The sequence below is a fragment of the Peromyscus eremicus genome, chromosome 4 (assembly GCF_949786415.1).
Source record: "Peromyscus eremicus chromosome 4, PerEre_H2_v1, whole genome shotgun sequence".
Taxonomy (NCBI): Eukaryota; Metazoa; Chordata; class Mammalia; order Rodentia; family Cricetidae; genus Peromyscus; species Peromyscus eremicus.
This window is the reverse complement of record NC_081419.1, coordinates 124,069,843-124,086,777: the sequence shown is the minus strand read 5'-3', so window position 1 is coordinate 124,086,777 and position 16,935 is coordinate 124,069,843. Positions and strand designations below refer to the sequence as shown.

Sequence of the window (16,935 nt, the reverse complement as noted above, 5' to 3'; positions counted from 1 at the left end):
ACAGAAATCATACAATCATCTCAATAGATACAGAAAAAGCTTTTTGAAAAATTCCAACATTCCTCATGATAAAAACACTCAAACCAATTGAAAATAAAAAGCTCTCCTTTAAAACCCATGTGGGGCTGGGAAGCTCAGTCAATACAGTATATGCTTTGCAAGTGTGAGGACCTGAGCCAGATGCTCAGAACCCATAGGAAAACAGCAGACCTGGGGCTGGAGTGATACCTCCGTGGTTAAGGGCACTTACTGCTCTTGGTGAGGACCGGGGTTCAGGTCCTAGTACCCACACCAGACAGCTGCTTGTAACTCCAGCTCCAGGGGATTCTGCACCCTCTGCTGGCCTCCATGGCACCTTCATGCAAGTGATATACACAAACTCATACACACATAAATGAACCAATAAAAAAGTCTTAAAGAAGTAGCAGACATGGTAGTGTGAGTTTGTAATCTCAGCACTAGGAAGGCAAAGACGGGGATCTCTAGTGCTTGCTGGCCAACCAGCCCCACCTGCTTTCCAAACTCCAGGTGAGTGAGAGACTGTCTCAAAAAAAAAAAAAGATAGATAGCACCTGAGGAGCATGACTGACTTTTTCCTCTGGCCTCCATATGCACCTTCACACGCGCGCGCACACACACACACACACACACACACACACACACACACAAGTAATATAAATAAATAAAACCCACATCTGATTTCAGACTCAAATAGTAAAAAATGGAACACTTTTCTCCTAAGGTCAGAATCAAAAATGTCTAGCATCTCCACTCCTAGTCAGCATTGAACTAAGGGTCTAGTCAGGGTAGTTAAGGCAGAAATAAATAATATCCAGGCTAGATAGGGAGAAGTAAAACTTAACTCTGTTTTCAGATGACATAATCCTTTGGTTTCTTACATTTTTTTTTTTTTAAAGATTTATTATTATGTATACAGAAGAAGGTGTCAGATCTCATTACAGATGGTTGTGAGCCACCATGTGGATGCTGGGAATTGAACTCAGGACCTCTGGAAGAGTAGTCGGTGCTCTTAACCTCTGAGCCATCTCTCCAGCCCGGTTTCTTACATTTTTTAATAAAATAATTTATTTAAATTTATTTTATGTGCTCTGGTGTGAAGGTGTCAGATCCCCTGGAACTAGAGTTACAGACAGTTGTGAGCTGCCATGTGGGTGCTGGAAATTGAACCCGGGTCCTCTGGAAGAGCAGTCAGTGCTCTTAACCACTGAGCCATTTTTCCAGCCCACGTTTATTTTTTTAAGGCAAGGTTTCTCTGTATAACCATGGCTGTCCTGGAACTTACTCTGTTGACCGAACTGGCCTCCAACTCAGAGATCCACCTGCCTCTGCCTCCCGAGTGCTGGGATTACAGGTGTATGCCATCATGCCATGTATACGTATTTTGAGATAGGGTCTCATTCTGTAACCAGGCTGTTCTAGAACTCATCTTGTAGCCCGGGTTGGCCTCTAGCCCTTGGTGATCTTCTGCCTCAACCTCCCTAATGCTGAGTTGTGAGCCACCATACCCAGCCAAGATAATCTTATATACAGAAATTCCTGATGAATTTACAACAAATAACTCTCCTACATACACCACAAAACAAAACTATCAGAAATAATAAACAAGACCAGCAATGATGCAGGATATGAATAGTATATCAAAATTTAATACTATAGTATTATAGTAATGAGCAACCCTAAAATGAAGATAATTAATTCCATTTATCATTGTATCAAAAGAGAGAAAAGGCACCTTGAAATATTCGATCTTTTCTTTTTGAGACAGAATTTCACTGAGTTGTTCAGGGTGGCCTCAGATTTATTCTGTAGCTTACTGTAGACACTGAACTCGGGATTCTCTTACCTCAAACTCCCAAGTAGCTGAGGTTACACTTCTACATAAGATGTATATAGGCCCAGTTTTCTTCATTTCTTGTTAAGATGATTCTTGGAGAATTTTCCTGTTAGGAGTCCGTTCTTTTCTTACTGTTATTTTGCAGTGTTGGGGATTGAGCCCTGGGTCTTGCATGTGCTAACCACGACTCTATCTTTGAGCTACAGCTCCAGCGTCCAGGATAGAATTTAATTTGTAAATCCTGGTATGTGAGGAAGCTGTTGGAATTTATTGGGCAACAAATTACTTTCTCATTGACTTTTAAATTTTTTAATGATTTTTCAGTTGATTTTTTTTGGTAGTACTAGGATTTTTGGTAGTACTAGTACTAGGGATTAAACTCAGAGCCTCACACATGAGCAAGTACTCTGATCTACAGCTATTGCTTGAATATTTTGTTTAGAAACTATCGCCCACTTTTTTTCTTTTAGTTTCAAGGGTTATACTTTGTGTTTCCCCTTGCTTAGCTGTTTTAACATACACGTGCATGATAGTGTTAAGTTCTGGTGATGGCAATGGCTGTCCTGCTGTAACTGGTGTTTTACTCTGAAGTTCTGCTTTGTTTGGATAACTGGTTTGAGGTGGATATGAACTTCCCCTGTGTAAAGGGGGAGTGCCTTCTTCCTATTCCTTTCTCACTAAGTGTTTTATTATTGCAACTGCAAGTTGAATTCTCCCCACCCCAAGACCTTGCTTATGTTATTTATGTTTTTCCACTTTATTTTCTGGATTTCATTATTTATCCAGTGTGTGTATGTGTGCAAACGTGTGTGTGAGTGCGTGTGTGCTCGTGTGCTCACCATGATACTTACATGGTCAGAAAACATGTACCTTCTATCATCTGGGAGTGAACTAAGGTCATCAGGCTTGTCAGCACCTTTACCCACTGAACCATCCTACCTATTCTGTCTTCCTCAAATGCAGGACACAGCTTCTTCAACCACCGTCTCACACCCTTACCAAGCAGTTCTCCAGGCATTACAAGAAAATATACAAGCAATTCAGTGTTCCTCTCTCACACCCTCCCCACAAAGTAGCATCTTAAACAATCATGGTGCAAAATCAAGCGCAGAGCAGGGATAGCAGTGCAATCCCTAGAGCATTTTTGATGTACCACTTCAAGTACATTGCTTGTATGCATGCAGGGGCATGAGTGTGTGTGTGTATATGAGAGAGAGACAGGTACACACAGACTATGCAGTTCTGTCATCACTGTAGTGAAGATAGACACTCCTTGTACCTTCACCACCACAGTTACTGTAAATATCGCTGTGCAAGTGACAGTGAAGTGCTTAAGAGTGCAGTTCTGGGCTGTTGTTTGTTTTTGCTCTTTTGGGGGGCCTGACATCCAGTTCCCAAATAAATCACACTTGGAGGCTTATTCTTAACTATAAATGCCTGGCCTTAGCTTGGCTTGTTTCTTGCCAGCTTTTATTAGATTATACCGTCTACCTTTTGCCTGTGGACTTTTATCATTCTCTTCTGTAAATCTTACTCTTACTCCGTGGCTGGCTGAGTGGCTGGCCTCTCACATCTTCCTCCTTTTCTTGCTCCTTCTTCTTTCTCCTCCCAGATTTCTATTTATTCTCTCAGCCTGCCAGCCCTGCCTATCCTTTCTCCTGCCTCACTATTGGCCATTCAGTTCTTTATTAGACCATCAGGTGTTTTAGACAGGCAAAGAATCACAGCTTCACAGAGTTAAACAAATGTAACATAAAAAAACGCAACACATCCTTGCATCATTAAAGCAAATGTTCCACAGCATAAACAAAAGTAACACCTTAAATAATATTCTACAACACTGGTCCCTATGGAAAACCTAGTCATTGCATTTGTTTTTGCAGTTCTCTTTAGTTTCGTGGCCAGTGAGTCTTGTCTGTGCACTAAGTAACTTTTAAAGAAAAACACTGAAGGATAATACAGTTTATGGGAAAAAATGTGACCATGGACCTGGGTGTATGAAGTTTGGAGAAACATAAGCCTCTAAGAGAACATCAGGTCTCGTTCAGGGTCTTGAAGGAAGGGATGTGTCCCTTTAATGCTGTCCTGAGCCCTGAGGGCAGTCTTGATTTCACCCAGCCATCAAGGACAGGATGCTCACTGTGGGACTGACTATAAACAGCAGTACTGGCTGTGATGAAAATTACAGCTAAAGGAATCTCTGAGCATTAGGGCTGTAATCCTCACACCCAGGATGTTGAAGAAACTGCCCCCCACCCCCGAGACAGGGTTTCTCTTATAGCCTTGGCTGTCCTGGAACTCACTCTGTAGCCCAGGCTGGCTTCAAACTCACAGAGATCCGCCTGCCTCTGCCCCCCAAGTGCTGGGATTAAAGTTGTGCACCACCACCACATGGCCAAAAGTACATTAATTTAAACATTAATAGTCATAAACTCAGGCCAGGCAGTGATGGCAACTTGAAGGAGTTGGTTTTCTCCTTTTTTCTGTGTGGCCCAGGGGATCAGATTCAGATCTTGAGGCATGGCAGCAACCACCTTCACCCATTAAACCATTTCATTGGCCCTATGTTTTCACAACTTTCTTAAAGCTGGATTGCTCAGAAGCTATCTGCTGCTTTCAAGGTTACCAATACCACATGAGGTACAGCATCTAGAAACTTCCATTGTACTTAGACGGGAAAGAAAGGGGCAAATTTCAGGTCAGTGTTATGAAAATCAATGATCTCACTGGCCCCTGCAGGATCTTGGGGACACATGAGCCTGCAGTGCCCCTGGGGAACTGCTGTGTCACTTAGCATCTCATTCAGCATTTTTTCACTCAGTGTGTCAGGTGAAGCGTAGCTGGAGCCAATTGCTTGTTTCTGGGCTATTTCTAGATAACACCTAAGATGATTTTTAAAACATCCATTGGACTGCTGACACATGGAACAGCAGAGGTGAACCTCAAAGGACTGTGCCAAGTTAGTAAGACGGCCACAAAATCAACTGAATGACTATTTATCGGGAAGTCTAGAAAAGGCGAAAGTGTGGGACAGAAAAGCAGAATAGTGGAGCTGAGAGCTTAGGTTAGAGGGAGACCGACTGTGAGGGGTCCGAGGGAATTCTGGAGCAATGGGAATGCTCTTCACTCTGTGTCCCTCCCACAACCTCTCTCTCATCTTTTATTCTACTGGAAGGTATTCAGTAGTTTGGGATCTTATGCCTGAGGAGAGAGAAAGCATATCTACACAAAGACTCACCAAGTATTCATGCAGCTTCATCCACAATGTCCTTAAACTGAAACTCTATCAATGCCCACCAATGGGTAAATGGACAGACAAACCTGATGGTATCCTCAGACTAAACATAATATGGCAAAAACATGGAGAAAACCACTGTTTATTCATCTAGAAGTTATTCATCTTCATGTATTATTTCAGAGTGATGCTTCCTCAACAGTGAAACCAGTAGCTCTTTATCAAAAAAGATAAAAAATTTCAAAACACATTTTTCCTTTCTTGTGTTAGGATCAGACCCAGGGCTTCATGCATGCTCTGTTATTAGGCCCTTTTTCTTTATGCTTTGAAACAGCTTACATAAGATGGAATCATCTACTCTTTATAAGGTTAAAAGAACTTACCAAGAGGAAACTAAAAACAAAAAAGGTATGGTGGGGGGAGCAAAGTCTCACTGTGTAGCATAGACTGGCCTTGAACTCGGCATTCCTCATTTTGGTGTGAGTGGTGCTGGAACTCAAGGCCTTGTATGAGCTAGTCAGGTCCTCTATGACAGCTCCTGTCTTAATTCCTCAGTTTTATCTCCTTGGATGACAGCAATAAATATAAATAAGTGCGCCTTGGGATACTCATTTTTTTTTTAATGTAGAGTTAGCTCAAGACTACATGTTTGAAAAGTTTAGAGACACCTTTTAAAGGGGATTGGGAAGAAGCCGAGGGCCTCTTGGTACTACCCAGGAATCAGAAGTCTTGAGAGCTGAGGTACTGACCCTGCCTGAAAGGGATTCCGTGGGATGGGTCTAAAGGCTGGCCTCATTTTCAGCCTCTGCAGTCTCCAGGACCTGGTTGGGCAGGTTCTGCTGATGTCCTGGGTGTAGGTACTTCCTGCTTCCCACGGGCAGCTAATGAGTAACTCAGCACTGAACTGAATCAAAGTAGCTTAGCAGCAGTGGGGCTTCAAGGCCCAGAGAAGCCACTCTGCCGGGATGAGGTGGAAGCGGGGGTCTGATATCAGGTGGGATGCTTTCTGAGAGCCTTTTGCCTCTGCTGGATTCTTATCCAAGGGCCAATATAACAGATCAACAGGGCTGGACTGTCTTTGGCTTTTAAGAAATAAAACTAAAACATTCTCTCTAGTACAGTTGAAAACTCAAAAGACTATCTCAGTTAACTAACAAAAGCAGATGGGAGACCATTTTATCAACAGCAGGGTCCCCTGTGTGGAAAGATGCCTGTGGCACTTGTTTAGAGATCTAAGGTGCTATTACTAAGCTGATAGAATCGTACCTACTGCCTTTTGACCCATATTGCTTCTGTTTCATAGACGAAAGAGCCTATGGTTCCGACTGAAGAAGATAATTCTCTGTGTTCTGGGGTTCTACATTGCCATTCCGTTTCTTGTCAAACTGTGTCCTGGGATACAGGCCAAACTGATTTTCTTGAATTTCGGTAAGTCCTTTGTATCAATTTTTCTTTAATTTTACGTAAGAGTTCATTTTCACGATGGTGGCTGACTTTAAAAAGTATCTTTTTATTTTAATTGAGATTGAACTTACATGTAGTAAAATGTATAAATTTTAAGTGTACAATGTGTAGGGAAGTAGAGCTACCACCCAGACTCAGGAATAGTATGGGTCTGTGACCTGGGACGTTCCCTTCACCTTTTGTCCAGTTGAGTGACATGGCAATGATGGCATTACCAGCCAGGGTTGTATTTGGGTCTCTAGGTGACTGTACTGCATTGGAGGCGATTATCTCTCTTGAGCCAAAGTGGGTAAAAATGTTGGCAGCGTGAACAGTTGTCCTGTTAGAGACATGTTGTCACTTGTATAGTCCAGGTAAATTGAAACCATAGAAAAGAACAGAGTCTTTAAAAATAATAATAATAATGAGGCCTCATGGTTTTTTTTAATTGTTGTTATTATTGGTCCTCCCCCCTCCTTTTTTTTTTTTTTAATCTGTTTTGTTTTCCATAAAAGAAAAAAAGCCGGGTGGTGGTGGCACACGTGTTTTAATCCCAGCACTCAGGAGGCAGAGGCAGGTGGATCTCTGAGCGTTCAAGGCCAGCCTGGGTTACAGAGTGAGTTCCAGGAAAGGCTCCAAAATTACACAGAGAAACCCTGTCTCAAAAAAAAAACAAAAAAGCCGGGTGGTTGTGGCACACGCCTTTAAAACCAGCTCTCAGGAGGCAGAGACAGGCAGGTCTCTGTGAGTTTGAGGCCAGCCTGGTCTACAGAGTGAGATCCAGGACAGGAAAGGCTCCAAAACTACACAGAGAAACCCTGTCTCGAAAAACAAAAACAAGAACAAAAACAAAACAAACAAAAACCTGACACTTTTCGATTTTTGTGGAATTTTGTGCTGTTTACAAAACATATAGTTTTAGGTCCTTGAGTTAACATTCACCCTGTGTGGTTCCAAAGCTGTTTGGGGTTTAAGAAGGAGGGAAAAGTGAGGAAGTATTGTGCTATAAGGCAGGAGGCAGAGGGTCCTAGGTATGTTTGCTAGAAACAGTCCTTTCAGAAATATCATTTTATACCCCAAATGAGGCAAAGGAGGGTGGAGGCATTAACTATGGCCATGAAAATGGCTATGGTCAGTGTTGGGATGGGATGAGGTGGACTCCTCACCAGATCTTTGGCAAGGTTGGCTTACTGAGTGACAGGCCCTTGTGTGTTTGAGAGCTTGAGACTCAGAAGCAGGTTTGATGCTGGGAGACAGCAGGCAAGCTTTGGGCAGGGAGAAGGGACGGTGAGGATCCAGTCCATGTGAGAGTATAGCCCAGGATATGGTAGAGCCAAGGATACAGGGCCTGTGGGAGGCATGTCTCAGGATTCAACACTCCCCCCTCCCCTCCCCACACCTCACATAGTAACAGAATTCCAGGCTCTGTAGGGTCTGGTTTTACAAAGTTTGGGTGTTCAGTCTATGACAGACTTAAGATACTAGCAAAATACCAACAAGGAATTTCTATTCTTTAAGCTAGTAAGAGAAACAGAAATGTGTGTATTGTATATTAGGAGATACTTTAGTTTTTCAAGAGGAAGGTTCTTCTAGGAATTTATGACCTCTAAGTTTGGTAACTTGTAAGGAATAAACTTAAGAAGGAACAAAACCATTTAAAACAACAAGGCGGTGTTTTTCTGAGTTAGTGTCCCTTAAAGAAGGTACAGAAGAGATGCTGGGGTTTGCAAACACAAAGCACAGAGCTGTCAGTGTATTGGTGGAACCCTTAGAACTGACCCGTGCAGCCTAGGGCTGTGTGTTCTCTGTTGTGTGGCACACAGGTGCCAGCAAAGATCTGGATCGGGTTTTCTCACTAGATTCTGTGGGCTGCTTTAGACACGGCCCACGGTTTTGCAGAGCTGGTTTTCTGAAGACATAGTAACTGTGCCATAGGCACAGAACTTTGGGTTCTCTAGTCTAACGTGTGTCACAGAGAGGAGGTTGTGTAATGGCTGCCCCCTAGGTTGATGCTCCCCGCTAACATTTTCCTTCCACTGCCTACCGCTTGGGGGCAGAGGGGCCTGGAGCAGGTTTGGTTTGGGATTGTGTTGATTTTGGAGTAGTGGGATTTAAACCCAGGGCCTCACATGCACTGTACCAGTGAGTCCCTCCCTGTGCAGTGTTTCTAAAGGGATAATAGGATAAAATCTGTCTCTGGATTGCTGGTTTTGTTTGTTTTGTTTTTTAAGTTACTCAAAGAGCTGAGGAGGTGGTTCCGTCGATAAAGTACTTGGTGCTGCTCTAGAGTAAGGATCTGAGTTTGGATCCCCAGCATCCACATAAAAAAACTGAGTGTGGTGGCACATGCCTGTAACCTGGTCACTGGTAGTAGAGATAGGCTAATCCTGGGCTCAGTGACTAACTAGCCTAGCTGAAATGGGGGAGCTCCAGGTTAGTGAGAGATTCTGTTTAAAAAACTGAGGTGGCCGGGCGGTGGTGGCGCACGCCTTTAATCCCAGCACTCGGGAGGCAGAGCCAGGCGGATCTCTGTGAGTTCGAGGCCAGCCTGGGCTACCAAGTGAGTTCCAGGAAAGGCGCAAAGCTACACAGAGAAACCCTGTCTCGAAAAACCAAAAAAATAAAAAATAAATAAAAAAAAAATAAAATAAAAAAATAAAAAACTGAGGTGGAGCTGGGCATGGTGGTGCATGCCTTTACCCCAGCATATGGAAGGCAGAGCCAGATGGAGCGCTGTAATTTCAAAGCTAATTTGGTCTACATAATGAGTTCCAGGCCAGCCAGATAGACTCTTTCTCCAAAATAAATAAATAAATAAATAAATAAATAAATAAATAAATAAATAAATAAATAGAAAAGTGACTAAGAAAGATATTCTGATATTAATCTCTTGAGCAAGCATAGCCACGCACGCACGCACGCACGCACGCACGCACGCACGCATGCACGCGCGCACACACACACACATTCCCCAACAAAATTTATAAAAGAATTTTTTGAGTTACTTAAGGTCCAGAGAAAGGCTCAGCAAGTAAAGCTTTGCTGTATGACAGCCTGGAACTTCCTGTAAAGGTGGAAGGAAAGAACCAGCTCTACAAAGTTGTCCTCTGACCTCCATTCCTGTGCGCTAGCACACGCATGTACCACCCACTACAAAGAATTATGTTTTGTTTTTGTTTTTTTTTGAGTTACTCAAGAACTTGGCACTGTTGGGCATCATTTTAGGGCCGTGGTTAGCCATCCCCACAGCCTTTCCCACAGCGGCACTGGCCTGCCTCTCTTTACTATACTTTCACTGTGAGGGCTGCTCTCCTGGGAGGAAGGGGCGTGCTAGTTTTCTAGGTTAAGTGTGGCCAACTTTAATTGCTTGTGCCTGTTTCCTCTGGACTGGAAGCAGTAGAGGTGTCTATCCATCCTGACAGTCTTTAGGGCTCAGGGCATGGTTAATATAGTCGTGAGTTTAGAGCAAATTTATCTTAAAATAAATTTACAGCCAGATAAATAAGCTTTAGAGGAAGTACAGCACCTTTGATTTAAGGCAGTATTCTCCTTTAGATGCATTTTCTTAGAAAGAAAAAAAAACTATAATTCTTCTACAAAGAAAAAAAAGTTAGCTGGAAAACCCTGAATAGAATAAGTAACAGTGAAAATCACTTTGAGCAACTCTTTGTTAATACTGTAGTTTATTGCCTGCTGGTCAAGTGCCTGATCCTATAAGCATGCTTCTTGGGTCCTGATGTTCCCTAGACTGATTCCATCCCAGTGATATTTTTTAAAAGATTTATTTATTATGCACAGTGTTCTGCCTCCATGTATTTCTGCAGGCCATAAGAGGGCACAGATGGTTTTGAACTACCATGTGGTTGCTGGGAATTGAACTCAGGACCTCTGGAAGAACAGCCAGTGCTCTTAACCTCTGAGCCATCTCTCCAGCCTCTTCCTAGTAATATTTGTGTGATGCCTGGCATCTGAGGTCTGAGAGGCTGGAATATGTCCCCAGCTGTCACTCTGCTATCCTGTTTCAAGGGTTAGGAACATGTCTCCCAGAAAAAGAACATGTCTTGGTTCAGAGGCAGAGGCAAGGGAGAAGTTCAGACCTTCTTGGGAAATGGGTTAGTTTTGTTAAACACTGGCCTCTTTCATCTTTCCCCTGAGCAGTCCCTGTTAAACCCACATAGCTTTCTTATTTCTTTATCTCCCATGGAAGCCCCTGGTTGATCTTATAAAGTAATTGGAATTGATAAAACCCAGATAACCTGCTAAGCCCTTCCTTTGTTGGCACCACACCTGGTACAAGGAAGTTCTGTTACTTAAAAAGATGGAATGAGATGCACCCCATAACAAAAATCCCCAGGCAGTCACAAATGCCCATCCTGGTTTAGTAGCTCCAGGCTTTTACCCTTTCAGATACTTTTCCAGGTCAGCTTTTAAAAAGGTGTGAGAAATCAAGTTGTTTTCTAGTCGTTTGCATATTTATTCTCTCGCTCTTTACTGAGTACCTGCATGTGAAGGATCTTTTCCAAGTCATGCCCCTTGGTGTTTATGATTGCTGATACATAGTGGCATGGCTAAAAAAAAGGCGGGGTTGATGAAAATCTGGAGAAGCCAGACACGTGCAGAGGTAGGGTTTCTGACCTGTGTGTCCAAGCCCCGTTTGAGAGGAACCTGTGAGAGATGGTGATGAGAGCGGGACCGTCACATCTGTGGAGGATGGAGTAATGAGTGCTCTGTGGAGGGACCTGCTTCTTCTGTGATACCCTTGAGCCACATACTCCGCTCCTGCTTTAGCTGTTGCATGAATCAGTGCCTCAACAGGGTAGGCTCCAGACAGCCTTCCAGTCCTGGGGGTCACAAAGGGTTGATGGCTAATAATAACCGCTTGAGAGGAGAGGGAGCCAGGATTGGGCAGAAAGAGTGGGCTACACATCTGGCCCAGGTGATCCCATGACTGCACTCAAGCTACCTTCACCTAATGCACTCCTTATCCCAATTTCCTGCTTTGTGGCATTTCGGATCTTTTAGACCCACACTGGCCAGGTGGTTCTTGTAACTGCAGTTCTCTGGGGGCAGTGTGACCCTGGGGACTGACCAGGCTCTATGTCAAGGTCTACATAAGCAAGGACATGAAGGGCAGCATCTGCTGACTGTAGGGTATTCCCTATGCTTCCCTTTCCACTGCTGACTAAATTGGGAATAAAAGTGAACTGACAGACCAGCTTCCTGGGATGATCTGGTCGTAAGAACAAAGCTTCCCAGTTCCTAAATTTCCTGGCCTAGAAGCTTTCAAGATTAGCTGTTAATCCTCATAAAACCACTTGACCAGGAATTCCTCCAGAATCCCAGAATCCCAGGGTGGTTTATGTTTCCATATTGGCCTCCTTTTCTTTCTGTACACAGTACTGAGTATGTTAGGATGCTGAACCAGGAAACCAAGTGTTCCAAACCTTTCTCCCCTTGGGAGGGTGGCAAGGGGTTCACCTTGTTAGCAGTGGCAGGCAACACAGCCCAACATAGCCACCAGCAGCCTGAGTTCTCTTACCCCTTAAGGATCTCTATTCAAGTAAAGACAGATTCTTGACTGTGCTGCAGAAAAGAATTTCAGGATGAGCCACAGTGAAGCAAAGTGAGTTTATTCTAAGTGTTTAGAGAGAAAATCATTGTATTAGTTACTTTTCTGTTGCCGTGATAAAACACTGTGACCAAAAGCAACTTATAGAAGAAAGAGTTTCTTTTAGCTTATGGTTCTTGAGGGGTAAGAGTCCATCATCATGAGGATGCCTAGCAGCAAGCTGCAGGCATGTGGCAGGAGCAGGAAGCTGAGAGATCTCCATCTGTACATCTCCAGCTATAAGCACAAAGCAGAGAGAATTGGATGTGCTGAGGCTATGAACTCTCAAAGCCCAGTGATCTAATTCCTCCAGCAAGGCTGTACCACCTTCCCACCTACCCCACCCCAACAGCACCGCCAATTGGGGACCAAGTCTTCAAACAGCTGAACCTACAGTGGACATTTCTCATTCAAATCACCATGATCATAGGAAAAAGGATAATACATAATCATGGGTCTAGGCTTCTCAAGAGAGTCATGCTAAGGTCAGCAAGGTGGTTCAGCATGTAGACATGTACAAGCCTGATGACCTGAGTTTAATCCCCAGGACCCACCGTGGAATGAGAAAACTGACTCCCCAAAGGTGTCCTGACCTCCACATATATTCCATGGGACATCCACAAATGTCCGCATTCATACAGAAGCATACATATACAATAATAATAACTTTATATCACACTACACTTAGGCTTTTTTTTTTTTTTTTTGGTCTTTCAAGACAGGGTTTCTCTGTGTAGCTTTGCGCCTTTCCTGGAACTCGCTTTGGAGACCAGGCTGGCCTTGAACTCACAGAGATCCGCCTGCCTCTGCCTCCCGAGTGCTGGGATTAAAGGTGTGTGCCACCACCGCCGCTGGCACATTTGTTTCTTTTTATCCTATCTTAACTTCACCTGCAAATGAGACTGCAGCTTTCAAGTTCCAGTGTGTGGTAAGGTCTGCGAGGGAAGCATGGGCTTGGCTTGTACAGCACAGGAAGTAGACTTCTTTCTAGTCAGAGCCTCATGGGTCCCACTGTCAGCAATGGAAAACTTAAATCAACCCTTAGCTCTCTGATGGGTGCTGCAACTGGACAAAAAGCCCTGACATTTCTATGGTCCTTCCTTTGCTGCCACCGTCCCCAAATCAGGTTCTATTCACCCTCCTGCAGAGCTGCTGATCCTCTGTGCAGCTGGTTTTCTGCCCATGGAGATTTCCAGCAGCTCCAGTCCATAGTTCACCCTCTATTCCACCTCAGGCCAGCCAGGAAAGGCCTGCTTCTCCTTTGTTCAGGGAGCAGCCAGTGCTGGCTCCTTCCTTCTTGGAAGCTGGAGCCCCATTAGAGCCTTGCATGTATGCCTTTGCTTGGTTTCATTCTGATTGTTTCCGTGCCAGACGACTCCCAAGTCTCCAGTACACCATTGTCACAATAAAATCTGAATGCGTTAGTGTAACTGTCCATTTTCCTGACAGGTCTTCAGGGTAGCTTAAAACAAAAACGCTGTCTCGGAGTACCAGTGGCTGAAAGTCTAAGATCAGAGTGTTGGCACCCTCTGAGGCACCTGGATAGAGTCCATCCTTTCTCCCTCTTCTCCCTTTCCTCTCTCCCTTCTGTACTAGGGATGGAACTCCAGGGCCTTGTGCATAGTGGACAAGCACTCCATCGCCTCCTGCCTGTTCCATCAGCTGGCAGTGGCCTGCAATCTTTGATATGTCTTGGCTTGCAGAAACTTCAACCCGTCTACTCACAGTCTTCACATGGTCTCCGTCTTTAGAAGTCTGCTAGTCATGATGGGTTAGAGGTTACTCTGGAAACCTCATTTACACTTTGTTACTCTGAAAAAACCTGGGTTCTAAGTGAGGGCATGGTGTTGGGTTCTCAGAGTTTGAGGGAGGACATTATTCAGCATATAACAGAAACTTAGAGGAGATTTAAAATTTCAGCCTCCTGCTTTAGGGAAATGTGGATTAGGAAGGTAGTGATGTGAACAGCAGTCCCAGGAAGAATTCCTCTCCCAACACGGCCTGGGGGAGATGCTCAGAGGACTTTGTGAGAGGAAGCATGTACATCCCTGTGTCCTCATAAGTCAGATGGTTCATTTATTCAGTAAGTGTTCACTGAGGCCCATGGCATTTCAGGAAGTGAGTTAGACCTGCTGTATGATGTGTGAGGTTAATCTTGAAACCCCCCTCTTTACCGCCCCCCCCCCAAGCTATGAATGGATTCCGTCTAAAGATGGCAATCACCCAGAAGTCAGGACCATCCCACTCTTTGTCAATCTCCCCCATGGTGAGGATAAATTACACCTTGGGGCTTACGCTTTTTGGTTTATTCATTTAAGTTTTTCATATTTCCATTAATTTTTTTCTTCAAAAGTTGTTTGCCATTGCAGTAAAGTACAGTGATATATAAAGGAAAAAATAAGTCTCTCTGCACACTCAAAACTTGGCATGTGTCTTTCTGTGTTCCCCCTCCCAGCCACATGTGGTGTGGTTGTAGTTGTTGATGTCCTTTGCTTGTGTTAGCAGTGATAGTGGAACAGTGTCCTTCTTGCCTACCTGTCCTGCATGGTTCCCATAGCTGATGCTTCTGTGATCTCCTATAGTTTGGCATACAGGTTGATTCAGTTGGGGCCCTACTGGCCCATGACTATTAACTGTAAGACTGCATAGTAGCCTTGAATTCACTATGGATGAGGTTCTGGATTCATCCATTTTGATGTCTTTTCTGGGTTAAGCGATGTACCAGAAACTTGGACCTCTGCCGTCTTTCCCTCTTGAACCCATCATCTTATTCATTATCCCCTTTCCAGTGTCTGCCAGCCACCCTGGCCCCAGCCTTCAGCTGTGGCCTAGCTGAGCTCCTCTGCAGGATCTTCTACCCTGTGTCTCAGCCTATCTTGTGTTGACTTATCCCATTAAAGACCATCCCTTCAGCTGGGTGGCGGTGGCACATGTCTTTAATCTCAGCACTTGGGAGGCAGAGGCAGGTGGATCTCTCTGAGTTTGAGGCCAGCCTGATCTACAGAGTGAGATCCAGGACAGGCACCAAAGCTTCACAGAGAAACCCTATTTCCAAAAACCAAACAACAACAACAACAAAAAAAAAAGACCATTCCTTCCCTTGCCTCTGTCTTCTCCACCCAGGCTATGCCCTTACTGCAGTGTTTTCAAGCTGTATTTCAGTTCTTCTTAGCTTTACCCCTTCCCTGAAGTGTGCTTCTCATGTCGCAAAATCCTGACAGAAAAGCACCTAGTGCCTTTTGAGAGTTTGTCCTATGCTGTGGGGTGGGGTGTGTACTTGCAACACATGTGTGTGTGTTGGGGGGGTATGTGTGTTGTAGTGGTGTGTGTATGTGTTGTGTGCTGGAGAGTGTATGTGAATGCACGGATGAGCAAAAATGTTTCTTTGTGTGTGTCCATCCTCTCCCATTAACCTGGACTTCATCTCTTTGTCCCCTACAGTGAGGGTTCCCTATTTCATTGACTTGAAAAAACCACAGGATCAAGGTTTGAATCATACCTGCAATTACTACCTCCAGCCAGAGGATGATGTGACTATTGGCGTCTGGTGAGTGTCTGCAGCCCAGGCTGCAGGGTCGAGGCACTAGCTTCTTTGGCCTCTTCAGGAGGCTCCAAGGGCCCTGCTCAGCTCAGGCAGTGTCCTTGACGCTGGGCTCGGGGTACTGCTGATTGTTTTTATCTTCACCCATTCTTAAGGGCAAGGGCAGAGCTCAGCTAAATTTGATCCCAGTGGTGTAGAGTGAGATGGCACCACACTCTCTCCTGAGGTCTTTGAAACAGCAAAGGCTTTGTAACCACATTGTTTTTAGAGTCTTATTTCCAAGGTTTTTTGTTTTTAACCAAACAAACAGTCTAGAGACAAAAAGAATGTAAGCACACAACCGGGAATACAGGCTTGAATGTACTTCTTCAGAGAAGTGAAACATTACTACCTGTAGTACTTCTCAGGAACCTGTGAGAGGGATGTTTTCTTTCTTCTATAAATTTACACTGGATGTAAGCCCTGTGGCTTCTCCCTGGTTTCCTGGGATGTATTTTAATGACTCTTTCTGTAAGTGATGATTCCTGAACAACTGGGCCAGAGTTGACCAGCACTGCATCAGCATTTCTGCTTTCCCTTTGAAGCTGCTCTGAATAACTGCCCCTTTATCTTTGCTGGGTCTAGTTTTCTAGTTTTTGCCATAAAGTCCCTTTCTGCAGCCTTAGAAACCCACCGTGTATGTGAGCCGTTTGTAAATGAACCCAGTGAGTAGGCTGCCAGTGTGGATGAGGGGACCTTCAGATGCTCCGGTTGACAGTCTGTAGTAAAGAAGAGAGAACAAGAAGGGAGGCTCTTGTTCTCAGCAGAACTCTTGTGCAGGAGGAGTGTCATGGTGGTACTTAGGCAGAAAGCATGGACAGCACCTGTGTGCATTGTTAGGTTCCCACAAGAGTTAGAGGGATGGCCATGTAAATCTCAAGGTAGTGGACAGCCGCTGCTGCCCCTGCCTGTCCACCTAGACCATTCCATGACCTTGGGCCTAGGGAAGCAACAGGCTCCGCTCTTGACTGCCCTCACTACATCTCTTCAGATTTCCCCACCAGCTTCCGCAAAGGCCTGAGTGCAACCCAAGCCCCATTCCTAGCTACTAGCTCAGTGTCAGCTGCCCTCTGCCAACAGGTTGGAGGTGTGTACACTGGGCCTCTGCCAAGAGTTCCAAGATGGGATAGTCTGGCTTCTAGAAGAATGTCAGCTCCAAACATCTAAAATAGGCTACCTTCTTTCCCCCACTACTCCATCAATACTAAAGATTA

At 44.5% G+C, this 16,935-nt stretch overlaps 1 protein-coding gene across 3 annotated transcripts in view; it reads left to right on the top strand.

The window, feature by feature from the left end:
- The window catches only part of Abhd12 (abhydrolase domain containing 12, lysophospholipase), an 83,905-nt gene that overhangs the window by 51,451 nt on the left and 15,519 nt on the right, over window positions 1–16,935 (top strand). For 2 of the 3 annotated variants that reach the window (XM_059261594.1, XM_059261593.1), the window contains exons 2-3: window positions 6,394–6,518; window positions 15,583–15,688. In XM_059261594.1, the coding sequence (XP_059117577.1) occupies window positions 6,394–6,518; window positions 15,583–15,688 (231 nt within the window). Of the gene's footprint in view, window positions 1–5,956; window positions 6,085–6,393; window positions 6,519–15,582; window positions 15,689–16,935 lie in introns of those variants that run through there. The other variant, XM_059261595.1, reaches the window with a different exon arrangement.